Source organism: Somniosus microcephalus, chromosome 9, assembly GCF_052327205.1.
Source record: "Somniosus microcephalus isolate GS21.2 chromosome 9, FLI_Smic_1.0, whole genome shotgun sequence".
Classification (NCBI taxonomy): Eukaryota; Metazoa; Chordata; class Chondrichthyes; order Squaliformes; family Somniosidae; genus Somniosus; species Somniosus microcephalus.
The window spans coordinates 188,902,249-188,922,348 of NC_140995.1; the positions used below are offsets into that span (position 1 = coordinate 188,902,249).

The window sequence follows — 20,100 nt, forward strand, 5'->3', positions numbered from 1 at the left end:
ACCGAAACCCCGTTGGTGACGCCGAAGGGAACCCTAAGGAAGTGGTAGAGGCGGCCGTTCGCCTCGAAGGCAGTATACTGGCGGTCCTCATGGCAGATGGGGAGTTGGTGGTATGCTGACTTAAGGTCAATGGTGGAGAATACTTTGTATTGCGCAATCTGATTGACCATATCAGATATGCGAGGAAGGGGGTATGCGTCCAGCTGAGTGTACCGGTTTATGGTTTGGCTGTAGTCAATGACCAGGCGGCGTTTATCGGTGGTTTTAACGACTACAACCTGGGCTCGCCAGGGGCTGGTGCTCCCTTCGATAATGCCCTCCTTCAAGAGCCGCTCCACCTCAGAGCTAATAAAAGCTCTGTCCCCGGCGCTGTACCGCCTGCTCTTGGTAGCGATGGGTTTACAGTCGTGGGTGAGGTTAGTGAACAAGGGAGGGGGGGGGACTTTGAGTGTGGAAAGGCTGCAAGTGGTGTGCGGCGGGCGATTTAAAAGGTGTTGGTTGCAGACTGTGAGTGGGGGGAGGGGTCCACCGTATGCTAATGTGACACTTTTAAGGTGGCACTGAAAATCCAACCCTAGCAGCACGGCAGCGCAAAGACAGGGCAGGACTAGAAGTTTAAAATGTTTATATTCTGTGCCCCTAACCGAAAGGGTCACCACACAGTAGCCGCCGACGTCCATTGAATGGGACTTAGACGCCATAGAAATCCGATGGCGCGTTGGCAGGACCGTGAGGGAGTGGCTACGTACCGTGTCGGGGTGAATAAAACTCTGTGCTCCCGCTGTCAAATAGGCAAGTGGTGGCGCGGCCGTTTACCGTGATGTCCATCATGGACCTGGACAGATGATGAGGGAGGGCTTGATCCAGCGTAACGGAGGCCAGTGTATGGCTTAGTGAGTCGATATGGTCGTCCGATGAGACGGTGGTCGAGTCCGGAAACAAACTGGCGGTTGAGTGCGGCGGACAAAATGGCGGCGGCCATGCGGCCGGAGGTGCACAAAATGGTGGATAAGATGGCTGCCCCCACGGTTCGCACGCGGCGCTGCTGGCGTTCGCGGGTTTCCCCCTGCAGGCATTGGCGTAATGGCCTTTCTTCCCGCAGCCCGAGCAGGTAGCGGTCTTAGCCGGGCAGTGCGCTCTAGGGTGTTTTAACTGGCCACAGAAATAGCATTTTTGGGCCTGGTTACGGGGCATCGCTGCAGTTGGTACCGGGGGCGGCGGTCCCAGTTGATTTCGGGACATCGCTGCAGCAGTTGGTACCGGGGGCGGCGGTCCCATGTCCCAAGGTCGCGATGGCCATGGCGCGGCGCCGTTACGTGAGTATGCTTCGAGGTTTCGGTGGGCCGCATCTAACGAGAGCGCAAGGGCTACGGCCGTCTTCAGGTCGAGCTCCTTGCTTTCGAGCAGTCTCTGCCGGGAGTAGTCGGACTGGAGGCCCCTAACGAAGGCATCACAGGTAAGTCCCTCCGTGTGCCCTGCAGCCATTACCTCCTTACAGTCGCAGTCCCTGCAGAGTGTCTGTAACGCCCGTAAAAATGCCTCTACCGATTCCCCCGGTTGCTGCCTGCGGGATCCCAAGAGGTGTCTGGCGTAAATCGTGTTCACTGGGCGCGTGTATTGCCCTTTTAGTAGTTCGAGGGCCGCCGTGTACGTAGCAGCGTCCCGGATGAGTGTATATACTTGAGGGCTCACCTGGGCGGTCAAAACTTTTAGTTTGTTCTCCTCCGATGTCACGGCGGAGGCTTCTAGGAAGGATTCAAAGCAGCTCAGCCAGTGTTCGAAATTGGTCGATGAACCCGCTGCTTGAGGGTCGAGGTCCAGGCATGCTGGCCTGAGGGCTCGCAGCAACGCCTGCTGTTGTTGTTGCTGCTCAGGTGTCGCCATTTTACTTTTAGTTAATAAAATTGACACGCTTATCGATTACTCCATAAAAGGCGATGAATTAGGAAGGTAATGAAAAGGCTTTTATTAACTAAAGAACAGAGCATGCCTCTCGTGGACGACTGGTTCCAAGAAGGAAGTGGGTTGCCGAAACACCCACCTTTATACCTGGTCATGTGGGCAGAGCCAGCTGAGGCATGCATTGGTACACAGCGCCAACCAGAGGTAACAATATGCAATAACAGTGGTTTACCACAGTTACATCCTCAAAGAACTCCAGCAAATTTGTCAAACATAATTTCCCTTTCATAAAACCATGCTGATTTTCCTTGACGATATTATGATTTTCTAAATGTCCTGCTATCAATTCCTTGATGATGGACTCCAGCATTTTCCCAATGACAGATATTAGGCTAACTGTTCGTTAGTTGCCTGCTTTCTGTCTCCCTCTTTCCTTAAATAGGGACGTTACATTTGAGGTTTTCCAGTCCGCTGGGACCTCTTCAGAATCCAGGGAATTTTGGTAGATTACAACCAATGCATCCACTATCTCTGCAGCCACCTCTTTTAAGACTCTAGGAAGCAGGTCACCGGGTCCAGGGGACTTGTCCACCTTTAGTCCCATTAGTTTGCCTAGTACTTTTATTATAGAAATAAATGCAATTACCCCGCTTTTCCTCTGGATAGAGACGTAACCTTCATCGATCCTTTCAATCCCAACTCTCTACAGATTGTGAAGGAAAGCTCAATCTATATAGGCCTCTAGTCACGCATAATGTCCTAGATGATTCATTATATCCTGATAAGTTATTGTGAACAAGACCCCAGAAATTAGATATTTCTTACAAAACACCAGATGCCAACTTGTTTATCATCTAGGATATAACTAACCATCCTGAGCTTATTGTCCCATCTCCTTATCTCTAAACTGCCTTGGCTATCTCGTTTCACAATGTGGTGACAAAAGGTAGTCAATAGGCACAAATCTCACATCCTGCACTTACAGCAGAAGCTAAACAGCGCCGTTAGCTAAATTGTACCCTGGCACATTAAACCTTAAAGCATCCTGAGAATGAACAACTTTAACCATTTCATTACTTATAGCTATAGTACAAATCCACAAGCCATTTCGAAGTAAAAAGAAAACAAAAGCCCCAAAAATATGGGATTAAACCAAATCTTAACCCTACGTATATATGTATACACAACTCGTGTATCTTACAAAGGTAAATATTGACTTCATGTAGGTTAGAACTTGTGAACAGTAGTTGTAAAGAAAAAGTAATTCCTTCCTTTTCCAGCAGTATAGAAATCAGAGAGAAGCAATTGAGTTTCTTGTGTGGCAGCTACTGTAAACCATTAGTCGCGAGGTTAAAGAAAATCCTAAACTAGAAATCATTAAGTTCTTTCAAAGTGAATGATTTGTTACCTGTAAATATAACTGATTATTCTTTAAATAATGGATACATCCAATCTACAGTGCCTATTCTGCACCTGTTGCTGTTACTTGCTGGACTTGGGGACTGTACTTCGAATCATAGAATGGTTACAGCATGGAAGAAGGCCATTCGGCCCATCGAGCCTGTGCCGGCTCTCCAAGAGTATTTCAGCTAGTCCCACTCCTTTGCCCTATCCCTGTAGCCCTTTAAAAAAATTTCCTTCAGGTACTTATCCAACTCCCTTTTGAAAGCCGTGATTGAGTCTGCCTCCACAACCCTTTCAGGCATTGCATTCCAGATCCTAACCACTCGCTGAATAAAAAAGTTTTTCCTCATGTCGCCTTTGGTTCTTCTGCCAATCACCTTACTTCCGTGCACTTCTGACTTCCCAGCTTTATTCTGTTGGACCCTGGAAATAAATCCGCTTTCTCGGATAGCTTCTGGGCTTTAATGTGACCTTCACCTTTACCGCCACTTTCTATTCAGAATGTATTCTCTGTAGAACTACCTCTATTCCACTATCCCACCTGCTTCTGCAGGCTCATTTTCTGCTCCTACGCTGGGACTTTTCATTCTCTCTCTCTCTTTGGAGCTAGCACTGATTTATTCCTCTTGTTTTCCATCTTGCTCTGGATTCTGCTCCCATGCTTCTGAATGATCCCTACTTTGCTGCTATCCATGCTTCCCATGGCCATTGACTCTGCTCTGCTCCACTCATCATTCAGAGCTCATCCATCACTCTTCACTGGACTGGCTCCTTAAGTTCTTGCCTCTGCTCTGATCTTGTGTGCTCCTCACCTTCCTTTCACTGTTCCTTGGACCAGCCCCTTAATTTGCACTAATAATTTATCTTTCACCCTTCTTTGGCTCCCCGAATATCTCTGTTCTTGGACTTCTTCGCGTTTCACTCCAAATTGAATGCAAGTCGATTTCATCCCACCCCAGATCTGACTTTAACTTTGGACTCTTTCATATTGTCTCCACCCTGTCTGCTGTTTATGAACAGCATTGCTCTTCTAATCTCTGCCATGTCTCTATAATCTGAATTCCCTCTGTCTTTTCACATGTGCATTTTAACTGCCACTCTGGACCCGAGCCTTTTACTTCTACCTTTTTTTTTCTCTTGGACCCTCTCGGGTCCTTCTCAACTTTTTTCTCAACATTAGGGATAAACGGGTCTTTTTTAGGATGGCAGGCTGTGACTAGTGGGGTACCGCAAGGATCGGTGCTTGGGCCCCAGCTATTCACAATCTATATCAATGATTTGAATGAGTGGACTAAATGTAACATTTCCAAATTTGCTGATGATACAAAGCTAGGTGGCAGTGTCAGATGTGAAGAGGCTTCAAGGGGATCTGAACAAGCTCAGTGAGTGGGCAAGAACATGGCAGATAGAATATAATGTGGATAAATGTGAAGTTATCCACTTTGGCAGAAAGGCAGAGTATTTCCTAAATGGTGAAAGATTGGGGAATACAGATGCTCAAAGGGACCTGGGTGTCCTTGTACATGAGTCACTGAAAGTGAATGTGCAGGTGCAGCAAGCCATTAGGAAGGCAAGTGGTATGCTGGCCTTCATTACAAGATCATTACAAGAGGATTTGAGTGCAGGAGTAAAGAAGTCTTACTCCAATTATATAAGGCCTTGGTGAGGCCATACCTGGAGTACTGTGTACAATTTTGGTCTCCTTACCTAAGGAAGAATATACTTGCCATAGAGGGGGTGCAACAAAGGTTCACGAGATTGATTCCTGGGATGGCGGGGCTGTCGTATGAGAAGAGATTGAGTAAACTAGGTCTGTATTCTCTTAAATTCAGAAGAATGAGAGGTGATCTCATTGAAGCATACAAAATTATTACAGGGCTTGATAGGGTGGATGCTGGGAGAATGTTTCCCTTGGCTGGGGAGTCTTGAACCAGGGGCCACAGCCTCGGGATAAAGGGTAGGCCATTCAGGACTGAGATGAGAAGACATTTCTTCACACACAAGGTGGTGAATCTTTGGAATTCTCTACCCCAAAGGGCTGTGGAGGATCAGTCATTGGGTATATTCAAAACAGAAGTCGATAGATTTCTGACTAGTAAGGGCATCAAGGGATATGGCGATAGGGCCGATGAATGGAATTGAGTCAGAAGATCAGCCATGATCTCATTGAATGGTGGAGCAGGCTCGAATGGCCGACTCCTGCTCCTAGTTCTTATGTTCTTATTCCTGGCACCCACTCATGTTCTTATTCCTGGCACCCACTCATGCCACCTTTCATTTCTCCCCACCTCAGGTACTTTGCCCCCTCAATCCCTACCTCAACCCATCAATACTCCACTGCTTTCCAACTCTCCTACCATCATTCCAGGTTTGCCTCCTCCTTGACTAAGCTCACGGCTACCTTTCCCAAAGGTCCCATCAAGGCACCTATCGATGCCTGCCTGCTTAAGAGCAATAACAACCAACTTCCCCATCCTCCTCCCTCACCAATCTTGTCCAAAACACCCTCTGGGTGCTAACCTCACCAACCTGCTTCCCATCCCACTCACCCCACCCACCACTGTCTCCTTGGACTGCAAGCGTACAATCACTGCCACTTCTCCACATTTCCCTCCAGAATGCCAGTTCACTCATGATCAAGGCCATTTCTTTTGACACAGACCCAAAAAAATTGGGAAGGTGAAATGTCTGTGTGCAAGAGGGAGCAGCAGCATTGAGAAAGTCAGAGGGGTGTGGTACCTGCACATGTTCTGATTGGCTTGGAGCCAGATTATCAAGCCATTCCTTGAACGTGTAGTGACCTCCCAAATTCGTGTGCATTTTTCCCACAATTCTGTTTGTTTGTATTTCTTATCGGGTTTCTGCTCCCGCCACAGCACCAATCAAAGTCACAAATCCTCTGTGACTGCAGCCCTTGTACATTATCCCTTTTGATATCTTCAGCTTTTGACACAATTGACCACTCCACCCTCCTCCATCCCTCCAACATGCCCCCGCCCCAATTTTCCATTGTTGTGACCCTGACCTCTTGTTCATTCCCCTCATGTTGCCCACCATTGGCGCCTAAGCCTTCGGCCATCTCTCCAATACCCTCCCTAAACCCCTCCTCCATAATATCTTCTTTGGCGCGGCATCCACATTTAAAAAATTCAATTTCTGTGCAGTCCCTGGGATATTTTTCCTGTGTTAAAGGTGCTATATAAATGCATGTTGCTGTTTTTTAATTATTATTTTATCTTAATTTCAATTGTTTGCTTTGTCCGCTTGCTGTCTTTGGGAGATTGGAGTGGTCAGGGCTGCCGTTGGCTCCTGGCCCTGGACCAGTAAACTGCATATTAGCATAAACTTATCCAGTTGGAGATTTTATTGCCAATAACCAAATCTGCATTGTGGCCATCTGCTACTACATTTCTTCCATCAACTGGAAGAAATGGAGAATACCATACAGAGCTAGTTAAATTTAATTTATTACTACTCGTGCCTGGCATATTAACTCGACCATGACTGCAGTGTTAGGTTTACCATGCTAATTTTATGTCTGGCTTTTAGTTTGAATATTTTTTTTAATTAAATATAAATTTTCAGTACAGCTTGTGTAATTGGGACAGAACACTTCGCATATAATTGTAGTTAAAACTATTTAGCTTTTGTAGAGATCCTTAATATTTTAAAATACATTGAGTGCCAGTTTGGCTCACTTGGTAGTACTCTCACCACTGAGTCAGAAGATCAAGGGTTCAAGCTCCATTTCAAGACTTGAACGCATAAAAGAAAGAAAGATCTTCATTTATATAGCGCCTTTCACGACCTCAGGATGTTCCAAAGCGCCACTGAAGTACTTTTTGAAGCCTAGATTTTTGTGCTCAAGTCTCTGGAGTGGGACTTGAACCAACAACCTTCTGACTCCGAGGCGAGAGTGCTACTCACTGAGTCACGGCTGAAACATAATGTAGGCTGACACTTCATTGTAGTACTGTACTGAGACAGTACTGCATTGTCTTTTGGATGAGCCATTGAAGTTGCCTGCTCAGGTGGATATAAAAGATCCCACGGCACTGTTTGAAGAAGAGCATGGAGTTCTCTCGGTATCTTGGCAACACTTATCCATCAAACAACATCTCAAAACAAATTAATTGGTCGGTCCCTTTTCTTTGCTGCTGGGGAGCCTTGCAATTTAGTTGTTTTGTTTACATACATAATAACCAGTGAGCATACTTCAAAAGTAATTCATTAGCTATAAGTTGTTTTGGGATGTCCTGAGCAGGTTAAGGATGCTATAGAAATGCAGGTTCTTTCTTCAAAATATATTAATACCTGAAATGGGTTAGAAATTAAAAGACAGGAAAAGGAGCAAAAGAGACATGATGCCAGAATGTCTAAGCAAGTGCTATACCTACAAAAAAACATGATCTTTTTCTCCTATTTCCTAATGATCAAAGATGACCAATTAATCTGCATATTATTTTTCAGATTTGCTCACTGTAGAAGAACTAATGAAACCTATTAAAGGGGAAGCTCTAATTCCAAGAGGATTTGACTTGCATCCAGTAAGGTATTGTAAGTTTATTTTGAATTAAAGGTCTTTTGGACAATGTTAAGTGCAAATAGTGATAATTTATTATCTTGAATACATTACACGGTGTCTTGTTCTGTTGAAATGTTCCACCAGAATGTCAAATATTTTGCTGGTAGTCAGCATTATCCTTCTGCAGAGGCTCTGACCGCAGGTTCTGAAAAATTTGCGTGCTTGTAGATAATAAACTAGCTTCACTAGTGCCTTGAATGGTCCAACTCAATTTAGGAAAACAGGAAAGGATAGCACTAGAAGAGACAACTATGTTTTAATTGACCAATCCCAAAGGTCCATGCAGGACTCCTATTTATCATACCCCTCAATTGCTTTATCTTTCAAATATCTGCCTGGTTTCCTTTTGAATTTACTGATACTATCTCCTTGTAATCTTTTCCATGTATTCTCCACTCTCTTGTTAAATCTACACTGTTCATTTTCTCAGTTATGTGCTTGAGTACAATGCTTCAATCATGGAGTACCATTAGCATCGGGACAGATCTATCTTGCCTCTTTGTACCACTGCATGTGCTACAGAGGTGCAGTACTGGCAAAGATCTCCACCTGAAATGATAACAAGCCTTTTTTCAAATGCTAATGGTTCTGCTATGTATTTGCAGCATTTTCTACTCCAATTTTCAGTATTTGTTTTTTTTAAATCTCAGTTAAGTTTGATAAAATCTAGAAATTTCCACATGAAAAGAGGCTATTTAGCCAATAATACTTTTTGTTTTTTTTTGCTGTAAGAGATCAGTGGCAAATATTGTTACTTATTAAGCATTTGTTTGCAAATGACACAAATGAAACATCAGTATTTTCATCATCTTCCCTTTTGCAGTACAAATGCACAGCAGGACAGTGAAACAGCAGAAATATTCAGAAAACTAATGTCGAAGGACTCCAACAATGCTGTTCCTTCTGAATCACAGCTGGACTCCAATCATTTCTCTGAACGACTAAACACATACAAAGAATTATCTGAAAGATCATTCAAGGAAAACACAAACCACATGAGTAAAATTTGTGATGATCATGTGGAGGCCTTAATTAATGAAGTTAAATATGATTCTGCAACCAAACACAGTCTCACAGCTTCTGCTACACAAGCTGTTCCTCACCGAGATGATCAGGTACATGTGATTCCATTTATGTGCTATACAGACATTTAATTTGGACCCATTTTAGTAATTGGATGTTTTTAGGTACTGTCAGTAGTGTGTTATGAGGTCATTTGTATTCATCTATTTTATTTTTATTAGTACTACGTGTTCCTTTTTGGATAAATTTTGTGGTGTGGAGATGCCGGAGTTGGACTGGGGTGGACAAATGTAAGAAGCCACACAACACCAGGTTATAGTCCAACAGTTTTATTTGAAATCACAAGCTTTCGGAGCACTGCTCCTTCATCAGGTGAAGTGGAGAGATGCATAAAGTCACAGCTTATATAGTCAGAGAATAATGCCAGATGATTACAGGTAATCTTTCTAACTGCCATTTATCACACCTCGGCAGAGAGATAATCACAGCGATCAAAGGTGTGAATGGTGTCCAAACAGGTTAGTCATCAAAGAACAATGAGGTGGGGTCACAAGGGGTCAAATGTTGCAGATGCTGGGGTCTGTATGAAAAACAAAAAACAGACAAAAAAACATTTTTTTTTGCTGGAAATCACAGCAGGTCCGGCCGCATCTGTGTAGAGAGAACAAGCCAACGACGACTCGAGTCTGGGTGACCCTACGTCAGGTGGGGTTACATGTAGCGTGACATGAACCCAAGATCGCGGTTGAGGCCGTCCTCATGAGTGCAGAACTTGGCTATCAGTTTCTGCTCGACGATTTTGTGTTGTGTGTCTCGAAGGCCGCCTTGGAGAATGCTTACCCGAAGATCGGAGGCTGAATGTCCTTGACTGCTGAAGTGTTCCCCGACTGGGAGGGAACACTCCTGCCTGGCGATTGTTGCGCGGTGTCCGTTCATCCGTTGTCGCAGTGTCTGCATGGTCTCGCCGATGTACCATGCTCCGGGGCATCCTTTCCTGCAACGTATGAGGTAGACAACATTGGCCGAGTCACATGAGTATGTACCATGTGCCTGGTGGGTGGTGTCCTCACGTGTGATGATGGTATCTGTGTTGATGATCTGGCATGTCTTGCAGAGGTTGCCGTGGCAGGGTTGTGTGGTGTCGTGGTCACTGTTCTCCTGAAAGCTGGGTAATTTGCTGCGAACGATGGTCTGTTTGAGGTTAGGCGGCTGTTTGAAGGCGAGTATTGGAGGCGTGGGGATGGCCTTAGCGAGGTGTTCGTCGTCATCGATGACATGTTGAAGGCTGCGAAGAACATGGCGTAGTTTCTCCGCTCCGGCATGTGTTCATGCAGTGACCGTGCTGCAGAATGAGACTAATTTATTTTTTCCATCCTATGCTCTTCGTATGCCAAGTTCTCCATAGACAGATAATAATTGAGTTTGATGGAATTCAGTGCTCTAACAAATTACCTTAATGCCAGTATTGGAGAAAGGTACCACACAATGAACTACAATATTTACCAGCTAGGATCCCTGTGAGCTGTAATTTGTAACATAAGAAATAAGAGCAGGAGTAGGCCATATGGCCCCTCGAGCCTGCTCCGCCATTCAGAAAGATCATGGCTAGTCATCAACCTCAACTCCACTTTCCTGCCCGATCTCCATATCCCTTGATTCCCCTGGAGTCCAAAAATCTATCTATCTCAGCCTTGAATATACTCAAAGACTCAGCATTCACAGCCCTCTGGGGCAGAGAATCCCAAAGATTCACAACCCTCTGAGTGAAGAAATTCCTCCTCATCCCTGTCTTAAATGGCCTACCCCTTATCCTGAGACTTTGCCCCCTAGTTCTAGACACTCCAGCCAGGGGAAACAACCTCTCAGCATCTACCCTGTCAATCCCCTTCAGAATCTTATGTTTCAATGAGATCACCTCTCATTCTTCTAAACTCCAGAGAGTATAAGCCCATTCTACACACACTCTCATCATAGGACAATCCTCTCATCCCAGGAATCAATCTAGTGAACCTTTGTTGCACCGCCTCCAAGGCAAGTATATCCTTCCTTAGATAAGGAGACCAAAATTGTGCACCGTGTTCCAGGTGTGGTCTCACCAAGGCCCTGTACAATTGTAACAAGACTTTCTTACTCTTATACTTCAACCACCTTGCAAAAAGGGCCAACATGCCACTTGCCCTCCTTATTGCTTGCTGTACCTACATACTAGTTTTGTGTTTCTTGCACGAGGACACCCAAATCTCTCTGAACACCAACATTTTAAAGTTTCTCACCATTTAAAAAATATTCTGTTTTTCTATTCTTCCTACCAAAGTGAATAACCTCACAGTTCCCTACATTAAACTCCATCTGCCACCTTACTGCCCACTCACTTAGTCTATCTATATCCCTTTGCAGACTCTTTGTGTTCTCCTCACAGCTTACTGTCCCACCTAGCTTCGTATCATCAGCAAACTTGGATACATTACACTCGGTCCCTTCATCTAGGTCATTAATATAGATTATAAATAGCTGCGGCCCCAACACTGATCCTTGTGGCACCCCACTAGTTACAGCCTGCCAACCTGAAAAAGATCCGTTTATCCCCACTCTCTCTTTCTTTTCTGTCCGTTAATCAATCCTCTACCCGTGCTTCTATATTACCCCCATCCCCATGAGCCCTAATCTTGTGTAATAATCTGTTATGTGGCACCTTATCGAATGCCTTTTAGAAATCCAAATATACTACATCCAGTGGTTCCCCTTTATCTACCCTGCTAGTTACATCCTCAAAAAACTCAAATAAATGTGTCAAGCGCAATTTCCCTTTCATAAAACCATGTTGACTCTGCCTAATCATGTTATGATTTTCTAAGTGCCCTAATATCAATTCCTTAATGGATTCCAGCATTTTCCTGACGACTGATGTCTAGCTAACTGGCCTGTAGTTCCCTCTTTTCTCTCTCCCTCCTTTCTTGAAGAGCGGTGTTACATTTGCAAACTTCCAATCCGCTGGGACCGTTCTAGAATCTAGGGAATTTTGGAAGATCAAAACCAATGCATTCAATATCTCTTCAGCCACCTCTTTTAGAACCCTAGGATGTAGGCTGTCGGATCCGGGGATTTGTCGGCTTTTAATCCCATTAGTTTCTCTAGTACTTTTTCTCTACTTTTATTAATTACGTTAAGTTCCGCACCCTCATTAGACCCTTGGTTAGAACATAAGAAATAGGAGCAGGAATAGGCCAATCGGCCCCTCGAGCCTGCTCCACCATTCAACAAGATCATGGCTGATCTGATCCTAACCTCAAATCTTCTATCACTCTCCATCCCACCCAAACCCATGTGATCTCCCAGGAGAGGCGAAAAACCAGATATAAAACCCCCACTATTTTTGGTAACCACTTATCTGCTATCTCTCAATGGTCTCATGAATCTGAGAATTACAATAATTGGAAATTAATTATAAGACCACAGAAGAACTTTCTGTATTTATTATAATTATACTTTGAATATTTTTGAATGCTAAAGTTTGCAAAACCTCTGAGACAATAGCTGTCTTTTGAGATTATTTTTATTGTAGACATGCTTTGTTCCCTGAGAAATGGTGAGAAGGACAAATGCTTCACAACAATTGGTTCAAAGCAAGCAGCTACACTGATTAAAACGCCACCTTAAGACTGATGTGTATCATTTGAAATGTCAGGTTTAGTGAACAATGGACTCAAATTCTTCAGAATTCTCTACCCCAAAGGGCTGTGGACGCTGAGTAATTGAGTATATTCAAGGCTGCAATAGATAGATTTTTGGACTCTAGGGGAAATTCAGGGATATGGGGATCGGGCAGGAAAGTGGAGTTGAGGTCGAAGATCAGCCATGATCTTATTGAATGGCGGAGCAGGCTCGAAGGGCCATATGGCCTACTCCTGCTCCTAATTCTTATGTAATATTCTAAAGGATGGCAGAAATTTGGAACTCTTTCCCTCAAAAGGCTGTGGATGCTAGGAGATTTTGAGCTTTCAAGATTGAGATAGATAGATTTTTGCTAGGTAACAGCATCAAAAGGAATATGGAGCAAAGATGGGAAAGTGGAGTTGAGGTGCAGCTCAGCATTATCTAATTGAATGACTGAGCAGGCCCTAAGGGCTGCATTGCCTACTCCTGTTACTATTCAACAAACCCTCAACAGAATTTGTTACTGAGTATACTTTTAATAGCCTTTGATAACATTTTACAAACTAGTAAGTTACTCATGAACTATTCACTTGAATAAGGAGATGGGTAATGCAGTGGGATTAAATATTGTCCATTTACTTCTGGAGCTGAGTTTGAATCAAGCACAGATGGGTGGAGTGCAAGTTTAAAGTGTCTTGGGATGTTTTTCTAAATTAAAGTTGTCGTGTAAATGCTGTTGTAAGTTACTTTTCTCCCTGCTAGCTGTAAAGTGCCGAAGAAAAATTAATTGGTTCCAAATGGGTCTGGGCGCACAGCAGCAAACTACTCAAAATGCAGTACTAATTGACACCAAGTTTTAGTCAGAAGCCATAAGGATGATCAGCATGAAGAAATAAAAATGAACACTAGTGTAGTAAAAGTCAGTGTTATTGATTTGATGCCAACATTAAGTACCAAGCGTAAAAAAAATCCCATTTGTAAGAACTACCATCTCTCACAATATTGAAAACCAAAACGATCCGACCATCTTCCCCTCCCCCCCCCCCCCCCCCAACACCCATCAAAGTAACCAGGATTATACAGTACAGCTATTTATTTTTTTACACAGCTGAGCCATTGTTTATTTTTAATATACAAGGAAAGTGGTCAGATCTGCTTAGCCCACTCAGGCAAACAGTAACTTAAAAAAAAAATATTGTTTTATAATTGAACAGTTTGATCTAAAGATTTATTTAGTGTTCGTTCTTACCAGATTTGCTGATCAATAGACTAGCTTGTAGGCATAAAATTCAGTTGACTGGATGAATATATTCTAATAGCACTCCGGGCTGGATTTTGCCGGCGCTCAGAGGATGGGTTTGGAGGCGGGTCAAAGGTTAAAATCATTTTGATTGACAGCGGGTTGCGATCCTGCCTCCAAACAATTTTCCCAAGTGTCGGGTCCCGATTTAATAGAAACATAGAAGATAGGAGCAGGATTAGGCCATTCGGCCCTTCGAGCCCGCTCCGCCATTTAATGAGATCATGGCTGATCATCCAAATTCAGTACCCTGTCCCTGCTTTCTCCCCATATCCCCTGATCCCTTTAGCCTCAAGAAATATATCCAACTCCTTCTTGAATATATTTAATGAATTGGCCAATTTGCGCATAGACCCGACACCTAGCGGCGGGAAGAGGATTAAAGGCAATTACCTGCTGGTAGTTGCTAGTAGTTGACGGGCTATTTTTGAATTTTGCCGCTTCTCGCTCGGGTTTCCTGACATCCAGACACCACGCCAGGTAAGTGTGCCGTGTTGTGAGTCTGCTGTAATGTATGTGGATTGATGACAACTGCAGAAGTGGTGTGAAGGATCCAATGTTGCACTGGTGAGTCTGAGGTAAGAAAATGTTGGGAAATGCATTTTTAATACATTTATACATTTCTTTAGGTTACAAGTTTTAAAATCCATGTCCAGTGCCACCTCATTGGGAGAAGCTCTCTCACCAGTGACAGATTGCTTCTGCCATCTCACCTACAGCTGCTATCTATTCCAGCCTATGGAGGGAGTCATTGGAGAGCCTGGGTGCAAGAGGTAACCTTTGTACAGTGATTGTCAGTGTTTGCAGCACCTCCATGCTGTGAAACACTGAAAATCCGCTGTCAAAAAATAAATTGTGCGTGATCCCTTTAAGAAAACCGGCAGATGACACGTCATCAAATGACGTCATCTGACCGACTTCCTCTTAATTGGCCGGCAAGCCCGCAGGGCGGGCTTAACAAGGTCAGTCAACATAAAATCATGTCTGTGGGCCGGATGCAGTTGGAGGCGGGACTGGAAGCCAGAAACCACCTGACACGCACCCAACCCGCCTCCATTGAAAAAAACACGGCTTTCATTTCCACTTGCGGGCATTTATGCATTTTCCTTATTCTTGGGATAATGTCATCCTACTTACTGTTATTGATGTACAGATTTCTACTAAGACCAAAAGCCCTAAACTTAAAGAGAAGAAGCCCTTTGGTGGGAGCTATGCATCTGTCAAAAGTTCAGGCTATGGCAAAGTCAGTCCATCAAAGAAAGAACCCCTTGGTGCTGGTGAAAGACAAACTCATTTGACTCCACCAAAGCAAACTACGACAATTATGGGTACTAAAGCCAGATCCCCATCTAATCATACAAAAGGCAAATCAAAAGGTAAGGGTTTTTATTGTAAAATGTTTACAATATACAGGAAACTTTGTTACCCGGAGGCTAAATGTCCGGCAAGCTCGAGCCACCAGCAAAAATCAGGAGCCATTTTTTTCCTTTTTGTTGCTTTTTTCTCTCAACAGTCAAGCTCTGCAAGGTCTGTAGCTAAGCAACAGCTTCAGCTAGAGACGCTACAGAGACACTTGCCGACTGTTTAGAAGCTGTTGCTAAGCAACAGGGTTTGTTGATTCACACGGAGCTGAAAATCTCCGTATGTTTCAACATTAGCGCTGGAGTGTCCGGCAGTTTTGAGGGAACGGCAACAGCTCGGTCCCGTCGGTGCCGGACAGCACACAGTTTCCTGCAGAGAGATTGTAGCGTTTATTTTGAAATGTTTTTAACCTGAGAGAAGTGGTGATTTAAAAAAAATTAATTTTGGGGATATGCGCATTGCTAACAAGCCCAGCATTTATTGTCCATCCCTAGATGTCCTTGTGAAGAAGGTGGTGAGCCGCCTTCTTGAACCGCTGCAGTCCATATGATAAAGGTACTCCCACATAGGGAGTTCCAGGATTTTGATTCAGTGACGATGAAGGAATAACGATATATGACCATGTTGAGATTTATTTTAATAAAATATTTAAGTCAAAATATTTCAAGGAGCAGTATTTTTAGATGCAAGAATTACCAGCATTAATCTTCCTGTATGTACACCAATCAATGTGGCTGGAACTGATGTTCTTGAAAGCCCAAATAAATATTTACTGTTGAGAACAAATGAATGTCTTTAATCAGGTTATTTAAAACTCTATAATGGCACATTATTTTGCAACATTAACTGGTAGTTTGCCTCTGCTGAAGTGCTTGTTGCATGCAATCTTAGGATGTGCTGCACAGGATGTTTTTTTAAAAAGTAGCACCATTTGATTCAGTGTTCTTAACATAAGAAATCGAAGCAGGAGTAGGCCATTTTGCCCCTCGAGCCTGCTCCGCCATTCAATAAGATCATGGCTGATCATTTACTTCATCTTTATTTTTTAGTCTGACTATGGTCATTTCTTTGTAATAATTTGTATAACATTACTGACTTTTTTGCCAACTACAGTTGTTTGCCCTCTTTTAGCAACAGTAACTCAAACCGTCAACCATGTTCTTTTATGCAAAAATGGATGGCCCAGAAATTTGGGTCGGGGGCTTCCCGCGGGTGCAAGCCCCCGACCTGCACTTACCTTGCGTGCCGGCCGTTGAGCTGCAGGGCCCCGTGGAATTCCGATCCGGGGCCTGGTCCAGCTGCTGGCGCGCAGTGCTTGTGTATCCCAGGGGCACAGTTAGTTCAATGCGTCCCCTGGGATCACGTGGGCCATGGGCAGCCAATTGGAGCAGGGAATGCTCCATTCATAAGTCTTGACAGGAAGTGCTGTCAAGACTTATAAATACTACAGCCCCAAAATAGCACTAAACCTTCAAATAATTTTTTTTTTTATCACATTTTTTAAATAAACTATAAATTACATGAAATAACTATTTTAAACAATTTAAATTTTTGAAAAAAATAATTTTATATTCTAACGGGGCTAAAAATAAACTTGCCTTGCTTTAAAGTATTTAAAAATAATAAACCTGTGGAAAAAATGTTTTAATTTTAATTAATTCACCACTTACCTTGTGAAAAGCAGGCCTAACGCCTGCTTTTTATGTGTAAATTCTGCAGACTTAACCTCACGGAAAAACCTGTATATAAAAAAAAAAAAAAACAAAAAAAAAAACCTAAGTTTGATGTGCACGCGCAGCCTCTCCCGCGCACGCGTTCAACCTCTGAACCCCTGCTTTCAGAGGAACGGAAGTGCCGGTTTCCCGTGCATGCGCAGTGTATGCAGGAAACCGGCACTTCCATCGGGCCTACGGGTGAGTACCCCGTGCGTACTCGCCCGTGGAGACCCAAATTTCTGGGCCGATAACTTGATCATAGTGCATAATTTGTACTTTACCTTTCACCCTTGCTCAAACAGGGCAGTTATTTGCAACCCGGATGATCAGATCATCAAAGCACAAATCTGCTGAAAATGACTTTGAAAGTCAGTTATTTACCTCGGTGCCGTTATTTACTTCATACCTTCAGCAGCAGATCAACAGTAGGCCAAGCCATGCAAAGTTACTCGGTGGCCACATGCCAGAACAGGTAAAATTTAAAGCAGTTGTACATAGTCAGTATTCTATCTACTTTGACGACAGTAACTATTTATATAGCATTCTTGGGTAAAATAAATGCTTGAGTGCTTACCAGTGTGGAAAGGGGGATACCAAATAGGAAAAAGGAAGAAATTGAGGTGGGGGAGACTGAACACATGGTCAAAGAGAAGAAATTTTAAGAGGCTTCTGCGATCAAGGAGGAAGTGGTTTGTGAAGAAAATTTGGTATCATACTGAATGAGTGATCAGCTTCCAGTGGTGGAGTGGAGAGCACAGGAAGCATGCAGGAATTGGGAGCAGTAGACAGGGGCTTAGGGTGAAGACTATCATTCAGAGAGGGTGGAGCAAGGCATGATTTGAACTTGATTTTGGTATCTATTTTCCTGGGATGAGAGGCTGTCCTATGATGAGAGATAGTGTAGAATGGGCCTATACTCTGGAGTTTAGAAGAATGAGAGGTGATCTCATTGAAACATACAAGATTCTGAAGGGAATTGACAGGGTAGATGCTGAGAGGTTGTTTCCCCTGGCTGGAGTGTCTAGAACTAGGGGGCATAATCTCAGGATAAGGGGTAGGCCATTTAAGACTGAGATGAGGAGGAATTTCTTCATTCAGAGGGTTGTGAATCTTTGGAATTCTCTGTCCCAGAGGGCTGTGAATGCTGAGTCTTTTGAGTATATTCAAGGCTGAGATAGATAGATTTTTTTTTGGATAGATAGATTTTTGGACTCCAGGGGAATCCAGGGATATGGAGATCGGGCGGGAAAGTGGAGTTGAGGTCGATGATCAGCCGTGAGCTTATTGAATGGCGGAGCAGGCTCAAAGGGCCGTATGGCCTACTCCTGCTCTTATTTCTTCTTTGCAAGGTCACAAGAAACTTAGCAAGAACAGGGATAATGGGTGTGCAAGAGGGGACATGGACCTGCAGAATTCTGGATTAGTTGATTGTGACAGATGAATGTGGAAAGGTGATGAAACAATGTACAGGGTTTATCAGCGGTGGGTATTGTTCTGCAGATGAAATGTAATACTGTGACAGACCAGTTGTGGAATAGGAAGCTTAGCTCAGATTTGAAGAGGACATTAAGATGCAGCACCAGCGGATTCAGGGCCAGAGACGCATCGGTATTAGCAGGAGCTGAAAAGGATGACTTTGATTTTACCAACCTAGAACTGAAGGTAATTTTGACTCATTCATGATTCAATAATTGAAACGGATTAAGAAACTATAGCAATAGCCTTGGTGTTAACGGTGGTTGTGGAAAATAGAGTTGGATGTTGCTGAGGACTTGGATTTTGGAACAAGGGAAGCATATCCAAGTTTTCACATAACACTAAACTAGGAATAATCATGAATGGAGAAGAGGAGAATGAAAAATGATAAAAAGGACCACCCAAGTGAAGCCAGTTCTAGCAACCTCATCAACATCCTAACACATCAGCTAATTTAGCACAGACTGGGGTTCAAAACATGGAATCTTCCTCTTCCCTGGCCTCTGCTGATGGTGCTCCAAAGCTAGGCATGAGTGTGAGCCAACCAGGGTGATTTGGCCCTGAGATTGCCCCCTACATCACAGCCTAGCACCACCTATCCCACCACTGTCGACCCCAACACCTTTATCATTGCTCTCTCAGCCAGTGAATGCTCCGCACCACCATGCTCCCAGATTGCAACACCTCTCCATTCCTACCATTTCTGTACCCAATCCCAGTGCTCCCAGATCCTAGGATCACCCCCTCAAAACAAACTGACCACACTCCCCAGTACTGCTCCATGTAGTACTTACCACCTACCTCTTATCTGCTGCATCCTGGAATATATTTTTTCCATCTTCTGTGTTTTGGACATTTGTTTTGTTTAAAGTTGAAATAAAATTAACCATGTACTTAATAAAGGAATATATAGTAATAATCAAGGCCACTGAGTTACAATGTCCATTTTACAAATATACACCTAATCATGACAATCAACCCAAAATACTGCTAAGACTCCCACAATACTGAGTTTAAAATAAAACACAATTCAGCTTCTACAATCACTGCAAATCAGTCACCCTGTTACATAGAAACATAGAAGATAGGAGCAGGAGTAGGCCATTCGGCCCCTCGAGCCTGCTCCGCCATTCAATGAGATCATGGCTGATCATCTAAACTCATTACCCTGTCCCTGCCTTCTCCCCATATCCCTTGATCCCTTTAGCCTTAAGAAATATATCTAACTCCTTCTTGAATATATTTAATGAATTGGCCTCTACTGCCTTCTGTGGTAGAGAATTCCACAGGTTCACCACTCTCTGGGTGAAGAAATTCCTCCTCATCTCTGTCCTAAATGGCTTACCCCTTATCTTTAGACTGTGACCCCTGGTTCTGGACTCCATCACAAAAACAATTCAATGAATGGAAAACACAAATGTAATCCTGGTTCTGGACTCCCCCGCCATTGGGAACATGCTTCCTGCATCTCGTCTGTCTAGTCCTGTTAGAATTTTATAAGTTTCAATGAGATCCCCTCTCATTCTTCTAAACTCCCGCGAGTATAAGCCCAATCGACCCACTCTCTCCTCGTACATCATTCCTGCCATCCCAGGTATCAGTCTGGTGAATCTTCGCTGCACTCCCTTCATGCTAAGAACATCCTTCCTCAGATAAAGTGACCAAAACTGCACACAATA

The 20,100-nt window shown here is 43.7% G+C and overlaps 1 protein-coding gene across 1 annotated transcript in view; it reads left to right on the top strand.

The window, feature by feature from the left end:
* The window catches only part of cep162 (centrosomal protein 162), a 208,103-nt gene that overhangs the window by 76,732 nt on the left and 111,271 nt on the right, over positions 1-20,100 (top strand). Inside the window, exons 12-15 of the mRNA XM_085997703.1 lie at positions 7,777-7,858; positions 8,715-9,006; positions 15,022-15,244; positions 17,248-17,417. Of these exons, the coding sequence (XP_085853829.1) occupies positions 7,777-7,858; positions 8,715-9,006; positions 15,022-15,244; positions 17,248-17,417 (767 nt within the window). The remainder of the gene's footprint in view (positions 1-7,776; positions 7,859-8,714; positions 9,007-15,021; positions 15,245-17,247; positions 17,418-20,100) is intronic.